This window comes from Mandrillus leucophaeus, unplaced genomic scaffold (assembly GCF_000951045.1).
Source record: "Mandrillus leucophaeus isolate KB7577 unplaced genomic scaffold, Mleu.le_1.0 Scaffold313, whole genome shotgun sequence".
In the NCBI taxonomy this organism is placed as follows: domain Eukaryota; kingdom Metazoa; phylum Chordata; class Mammalia; order Primates; family Cercopithecidae; genus Mandrillus; species Mandrillus leucophaeus.
In genome coordinates this window covers 119,379-127,132 of record NW_012103288.1, presented here as the reverse complement: position 1 = coordinate 127,132, position 7,754 = coordinate 119,379, and the positions used below count along the sequence as shown (strand labels likewise).

The 7,754-nt window shown below is 52.2% G+C and overlaps 1 protein-coding gene across 2 annotated transcripts; it reads left to right on the top strand.

The window, feature by feature from the left end:
• Positions 1 to 1,232: 1,232 nt before the first annotated feature.
• DNAJC22 (DnaJ (Hsp40) homolog, subfamily C, member 22) lies at positions 1,233 to 6,655 on the top strand. Of its 2 annotated transcripts, XM_011987570.1 has the most exons (4): positions 1,233 to 2,021; positions 2,112 to 2,568; positions 3,228 to 4,174; positions 5,791 to 6,655. In XM_011987570.1, the coding sequence occupies exons 3-4, from the start codon at positions 3,335 to 3,337 to the stop codon at positions 5,974 to 5,976; spliced, it is 1,026 nt and encodes a 341-aa protein (XP_011842960.1). In that variant the 5' UTR covers positions 1,233 to 2,021; positions 2,112 to 2,568; positions 3,228 to 3,334; the 3' UTR covers positions 5,977 to 6,655. The 2 variants fall into 2 exon arrangements, with proteins under 2 accessions (XP_011842960.1, XP_011842961.1); XM_011987571.1 differs by lacking the exon at positions 2,112 to 2,568 and having other exon boundaries at positions 5,791 to 6,379.
• Positions 6,656 to 7,754: the final 1,099 nt, after the last annotated feature.

Genomic DNA, 7,754 nt, shown 5'->3' with positions numbered 1-7,754 from the left:
GGGGGAGAGGCGGCGGGGTGAGGCTGGCTTAGCGCTGGCACTCAGTGGGCGCGCAACATATGTTCACCGAATTGAGAGTCTGGGACACCGAGCGGCGCAGGGCAGGGGGTCGGAGGGCACAGGCGGGGTAGGAGATGGCCCAGACCGGGTGAGGGCAGAAGCCTCACTCACGGTGGAAGAAGGCACTTGAGACCGCTCTGGGAACAGCTGGGCTGGGATAGACCACCCCAGCCCTCTCGGGGGACACCTGGGTAGTAAAGAACAAGACATAATGGGGCAGGCAGGAAAGTTTGGACCCCACCCACAAGCGCCTCCGCCACCCCAACCTCCGATCCTTGTCGCACTCTGCTGGGGAAACCAAGGCAGCAGATGCTGAGAATAGCCAAAAAGGTTAAAAGCAGGGTCAGCGACGAGGCTAGGGCAGCAACCAGAATTCCTGCATGGGTTTCTGGATCCTCCGCCCACGTGGGGCCCGTTTGCGGGTAAATGCACCACCGCGCCCCCCACCACAGCTCAGACACTTTCCACTCGCTGCAGCTTGTCAGATCCCCCCACCTCCCACTCTGCACCAGTTTATAGAACAACAATTTTGGGAAAACAATCCGGGCGGAGTGACGGCCCGGTAATTGTGACAAAGTGAGTGCGGGCTGCTGGAGAGAGCACTAGGGCGGGAGCGCTGCGGGGCGAGGCGGAGGCAGGGGCGCCTCCCCCCGCCCTGCCGCCCCCTCGTTCTTATTCCGGTCACCTCCCATTCCTCTCCTTGTCTCTTCTCCAATTCCTCTTCTCTCGGCTCCTCGCGCCTTCCTTTGCTTGTTCCTCCATCTCTCTTCCCTTTCCTCCCGGTAACAGCTCTTCTCCCGCTCCTCCCACCCCGTCGCCCCTCCCCCGGTGCGCTTTTTCCTCGCTCACTTCTCCCCTCTCCTCCGCCTTCCACTCGTTTCTTCGGCTTTTCCTCGCGCTTACATTGCCCTTGGGCCCCTGGCTCTCTCCGCACAGTAGGCTTCTCTCCCTCCCCACTTCTCGCTTCCTAAGATCGAACCCTGAGCCCCTTCCCGACCCCCACTCTCTGGGCCGCCAGCGCAGCACTGCATTCCTGGGTTCCTCCGGCCGTAAAGCTGGTGGCGCGCTGCGGCCCGGGGTGCCCCGGCGGCCAGCCTCTTCCCTCTCCCTTGTGTGGCTGCCGCCGTTGCCCCACCACCTGAGCCGGGAGATTGTTTGTCCAGAGGCGGCCGCCGCCGCCCGCGCTGTTTGCAAAGCTTAGCGCGCCGTCGCGCAGTGCGGGCCCAATTAAGTCTCATTCATTATTCAGCGCCCCTGTCCGCCCCCGCCCCCAGCAGTCTGAGGCGTCGCTTTGGGGCCCCTCCCAGCCTAGGTCCCTCAGTGAGACCTAAGAGGTCATATAGAGAGCAGCATTTCCTCTCCAGGCCGAGATGAGGGCTGTGAGGGCGTTTGGAGGGAAACGCGCTGCCTACTACGGGGAGGTGACACCCGCGAGGCCTACCGTCCCCTCGAAGCCCCCGCAAGTCCAGACTGGGGGACCTTGGAGATCCACGAGATTTCCAGAGAAGGAAATTGAGGCCCAAGAAGCTGCATGACTTAGCCAAGGTCACGGAGTAGACCCCGGGGTAGGAGCCCGGGACGTTGAAATGAAGGCGTCTTGCATTGCAGCTCCGTGGCAGCGCAGAGGCACAGGAAGGCAGACTACCCCGAGCCCCGGGCTGCGGCCTCGCCCTCCAACCCTCTGCTTCCGTTTCTTCCTCTGGTCCATAGCCCGCGGGACAGAGCAGCCCTGGATTGGGAGGCTCCTCAGCTCTCAGGCTCAGGTGCAGAAGCAGAGCCCCTAACTGGAAGGCTCGGAGGTGGGCCCGTGAGGCAAGCCCTGTGGGGGGTTGAGGACAGCTTGGGTTGGGGGTCCCTCCCTGCAGCCTGTCTGTGGGTGTCTCTGCCTTAGGGGAATTGGAGGTGGAACCATCCAGTCTTGAAGGTCAACGGAGTGTGAAAAGAGGAGCGTGCAGCTTGAGGTGAGGGAGGAGTCACCTTTCTATTTGTGGGGGTGGGAAGAGGTAATCAAGGACATATTCTTGCATTTACAGGAGTTTGTCCTTTTTTAGCACTACAGATAGGAGCGTCCTTGCTCCTCCAGGCAGCCCCTCCATAGGGGCAGTCCTGTGCTGCTGTGACTCGGCACCCACACAAGGTGAGTCTGGGGACCGCCCGGACCCGCCCTTCCTTCGGCGGCAGCGCCACCTGGCGGCGGTGGTGCCGTGGTGCGCGAGGCGCTGGGCCTGGGCTGGGCGCTGAGTCTACTGGAGCTGCAGGCGTCTGCAGAGCCTTGCACTCTCCCCTCGAGGGCTGGCGGGAGGAGTCCCAGGAGGGAATGTGATTCCGAGGGCCCGGGGAGGGCCCTGAGGAGGAGCTTGGCCTGGGGAGGCCGGGCTTCCGTGACACAACAGACACAAAAGACAAAGTCCATTTGGATGGAAGTGGGAGCGGGGCGAGACATGTCATTTTCACTCTGTGGTCAAAGGAAATGACTGGTCTGACTCGGTCTGGGAGCGGGGCGCCCAGGTACGGCCACTTAATTTGGGACTAGCGGGTGCTGACTGGTTGTCGCTCCAGATAGAGGGGACACTGGCAGGCACGCTTGACGTCTGGTTTGATATTGTGAGGATTCGTCCAGCTGCTGTGGAGTGACTTTTCAAGCCGGCCTCCGAAAGAGGTGGTTGAGTTGTGGGGTGCAAAGGTCTAGGTCAAACGTAGTTTTCCAGGATATTTTAATAGAGGGAATTCAGGACCCCTTTCAAGTTTGACCTGTGGGAAAATCTCATGGCCTGGAGAGTTAGGAAGGCAGGAGAGGGGCTAAAGCCTGGGCCAGTGTGGAAGGGCAGCCACAGTTGGAGTTAAGTCGTGGGTAAGGCGGAGGCTTTCAAAATGTGTGGGAACTTTGGAAAGGCATCCAATGCAGCTCTGCCCCTCCACACATCCCCCCATGAGTCATTTCGGGTCATTGGTCTGAGGGGAGGTCTGAAATTTAAACAGCTTTCTCCTCTAAATCTGGAGTCACTGTGGTTGTAAAGAATGGAACTGAGGTGCTAGGACAAGGGATATGAGATAAATAGCACTGGGGACTCAGGCAGATCTGGACTCGACTTTCATGGGAAAGAGAAATGGTTGCTGTGTTGGAGCTTGGACATCATCTTATGACTCTGCTTTTTCCCATCTCTTAGGGTCTAAGGATAACTCTGGGGCCATGACGGCCATGATTCTCACAGAGAACTCCAAGACTTCTGTGCTGCGAGTAAGCGGACTTGTTCTGAGACCTTTGCCCTAGAGGATGGCGAAGGGGCTCCTGGTGACCTATGCCCTCTGGGCTGTGGGGGGCCCTGCTGGGCTTCACCACCTGTACCTGGGAAGGGACAGCCACGCCCTGCTCTGGATGCTGACCCTGGGGGGAGGTGGGCTGGGCTGGCTCTGGGAGTTCTGGAAGCTCCCAAGCTTTGTAGCTCAGGCCAACAGAGCCCAGGGGCAGAGGCAGAGCCCCAGAGGGGTGACACCCCCTCTGAGTCCCATTCGCTTTGCTGCCCAGGTGATCGTTGGCATCTATTTTGGCCTTGTGGCACTGATTAGCCTTTCATCCATGGTCAACTTCTATATTGTGGCCCTCCCACTGGCAGTTGGCTTAGGGGTCTTGCTGGTGGCTGCTGTTGGCAATCAGACCTCAGACTTTAAGAACACTCTGGTGGCAGCATTTCTCACTTCACCTATATTCTATGGCCGCCCCATAGCCATACTGCCCATTAGTGTGGCCGCCAGCATTACAGCTCAGAAGCATCGCCGCTACAAAGCTTTGGTGGTGTCAGAGCCGTTCAGTGTGCGGCTCTACCGGCTGGGCTTGGCTTACCTTGCTTTCACAGGCCCACTGGCATACAGTGCCCTCTGCAACACAGCTGCCACCCTCAGCTATGTGGCAGAAACCCTTGGCTCCTTCTTGAATTGGTTCAGCTTCTTCCCCCTTCTTGGCCGCCTCATGGAGTTTGTCCTCCTTCTGCCTTACCGGATCTGGAGGCTACTGATGGGAGATACTGGCTTCAACAGCAGCTACTTCCAGGAGTGGGAGAAGCTCTATGAATTTGTTCACAGTTTTCAGGATGAGAAGCGTCAGCTGGCTTACCAGGTGAGACCTGGCTTACCAGGTAAGGCTTTCTTCCCTCAGTCCTGTCTGGTGGCTCTGGTGGCCCTCATGTGGAAGCACTGTACTTACGTCTGTTGGCCAGGTGCCAGAAGGATGTTCTGGCTTCTTTGGATATCTGTTTGCAATGGGCAAAGGTTACGGAGGCTGTAATAGTAGAGTAGGAAAAATATATATGTATATATTTACTTTTTATTGAGGTACAACATATATACGGTGCACTAATTTTATGTATACCCCACTCAGATCAAGGGATGGAACATTTCCAGCACTAAGAAGGTTCTTTTATTCCCCTTCTCGGCCTATACTCCCACCTTCAGAGGTTATCTCTATTCTGACTTTAGTCACCATACGTTAGTTTTGCTCATTCTTCTTCTTTTTTATTTTTTTAAGATAGAGTCTTGCTCTGTCGCGCAGGCTGGAGTGCAGTGGCTCTATCTTGGCTCACTGCAAGCTCTGCCTCCCAGGTTCATGCCATTCTCCTGCCTCAGCCTCCCAAGTAGCTGGGACTATACGCACGTGCCACCACGCCTGGCTAATTTTTCATATTTTTAGTAGAGACAGGGTTTCACTGTGTTAACCAGGATGGTCTTGATCTCCTGCCCTTGTGATCTGCCTGCCTCGGCCTCCCAAAGTGTTGGGATTACAGGCGTGAGCCAACTTGCCCAGTCCAGTTTTGCTCATTCTTGAGCTCCAAAAAAGTGGAACCATCCATTATGTGTTCTTTTGTATTTGGCATCTTTCTTCTTTCATTCAACATCATGTTTATGAGATTTATTCCTCTTGATTTCTTTTTTCTTTTTTTTTGAGACGGAGTTTCGCTCTTGTTGCCTAGGCTGGAGTGCAATGGCGCCATCTTGGCTCACTGCAACCTCCGCCTCCTGGCGATTCTCCTGCCTCAGCCTGCTGAGTAGCTGGGATTACAGGCATGGGCCATGATGCCCAGCTAATTACATATTTTTAGTAGAGACAGGGTTTCTCCATGTTGGTCAGGCTGCTCTCGAACTCCTGACCTCAGGTGCTCTGCCCGCCTCGGCCTCCCAAAGTGCTAGGATTACAGACATGAGCCACCACACCCGGCCATTATTCCTCTTGTTACTTGCAATTGTAAATTGTTTGTTTTCACTGTTGTGTAGTATCCTATTGTATGATTATACCACAGTTTATTTACTCACTCTATTGTTAATGAACGTTTGGGTTGTTTCTGGTTTGGGGCTATTATAAATAAAGTTGCTATGAGCTTTCTTGTACATGCCTTTGGTGGACATATATACATTTATGTCTTTTGTGGGGAAGAGATCTTGCCAGGGATATGAAGTTCCAGGTTGGACAATGGACAGTTGTGATTAATGGCCCTTGCCATGAGATCTAGAGCTTGTCTATGTTTCAAAAGGCTGGCATTCTTTTTTCTAAAAGAATTTTTTTCTTTTATTATTACTTTCTAAGGCTGGAATTCTAACCTGAGCTGCTGGACCTTTCCCACGGGCAAGTAGAAGCCAATTCTAGAGATATGATAGCCTGATTTAGCAAAGGTGCAAGGAGAGGCCCAGGTACCCTAACAACTTGGGTGATTCTGATTTGTCATCTTCTGTTTCCATAAGGTTTTGGGCCTCTCAGAAGGGGCAACAAATGAAGAAATACATCGGAGTTACCGGGAACTAGTGAAGGTCTGGCACCCAGACCACAACCTGGACCAGACAGAGGAGGCACAGAGGCACTTTCTGGAGATCCAGGCTGCGTATGAAGTCCTGAGTCAACCCAGGAAGCCCAGGGGATCCCGGAGGTGAAAAGAAACTTCCCCCTGAGGATTGACTCTTCCTATCAGAGCTGGGCAACTTGTCCCAAATCTAGCTTTGCCCAGGAATGGCATCCCAACAAGGTTAAAGAAACTGCTTGCAGGGGCCGGGAGTGGTGGCTCACGCCTGTAATCCCAGCACTTTGGGAGGCCGAGGGAGGCAGATCCTGAGGTCAGGAGTTCGAGACCAGCAGCCTGGCCAACATAATGAAACCTCGTCTCTACTAAAAATACAAAAAATTAGCCAGGCGTGGTGGCAGGCGCCTCTAGTCCTAGCTACTTGGGAGGCTGAGGCAGGAGAATCGCCTGAACCTGAGGGGCAGAGGTTGCGGTGAGCCAAGATCACACCACTGCACTCCAGCCTGGGCAACAAGAGTGAAACTCTGTCTCAAAAACAAAAGAAAAAGAAAAAGAAAAAGAAACTGCTTGCAGGGAACATGAGAAAACCTTAATGGGGTGAGAAAAGGTTGTGGTAGAAGACTGTGTTTATATTCTGAATTTCTGAATTCTTGGCTATTGCATTCTTGACAATTTTTCTTAAAACCAGAGAGTGAAAGGCATATTATAAAACAGTCAAATATCTTTTAGAGTATGGACAACTATTATATATCAATAAAAAATTAATTAGAAAAAAATATATCTTTTAGAGAACACACCACCTTATCCCACCCATGATATATTGATGTGTGATGGAGGAAGGTTATTTAACCATTTTTTAAATGTGTAAAACAGCAGGGCGTGGTGACTCATGCCTTTAATCACAACACTTTGGGAAGCTGAGGTGGGAGGATCATGTGAGGTCAGGAGTTCAAGACCAGCCTGGTCAACCGACGTGAAATTCCATCTCTACTAAAAAGACAAAACTTAGCCAGGCATGGTGGCGCACACCTGTAGCCCCAGCTAGTTGGGAGGCTGAGTCAGGAAAATCACTTGAGCCTGGGAGGTGGAGGTTGCAGTGAACTGAGATTGAGCCACTGCACTGTACTCCAGCCTGGGCAGCAGAGCGAGATTCTGTCTCAAAAATTAAATAAATAAATGAATAAATAAATAAATAAATGTGTAAAGCACTATGTCAGGAGATGGAAGAAAAAATGTGAAGGTTCTAGTATTCACAAGCTGTCCTGTGATAAAAGGGATTTGATCTTTTCTATAGATGGGGTGAGACTAGGGTTACATTTCAAAATTTGAGAAAAATATTTTCATTCCATTTATGGGAGAACTTTCTAGCAGCTACACTTTCTCCAAGAAGGAACAAACTACTGTGGAATGGGGGTAGTTCTTCCTCCTCTGCTTAGAGGAGGATTTTTGGAGAGCCCTCAGACTTTACGTAGGTGGTTGGACTGGCTGACTTCTCAGGTCTTCCCATTATTTGAGGTCTGATTCTGGGCTACATACCCTACTCCTAGAAGCATACAATCTGATGGGAGATAATGACACAGGTACACAGATATCAAAGCCCTTGTTCAGTGTTTTGAACTAAATGTCATAAGAGCTATAAATAGTGTATTGGGACACTGGAGGAGGGACAGATAACATTGTTTTATGGGGACTCAAAGATTCATGATTTTATATGTCGTATGTCCCTTTGGGGACTTTGGGGAACCCTAGAGAACCAGCAGCTGGAGCATCTCAAGGGGGCCTTATTCAATTCTAGGTAACTAGCCAGGTGTGAAAGAAAGGGCCCAGGATGTCTCACTTTGCAGAGGAAGATTGGAAACCAGGAACATGATTTTAAATTATGTGCCTTTACTGCAGCTTTCTTGCTGTCTT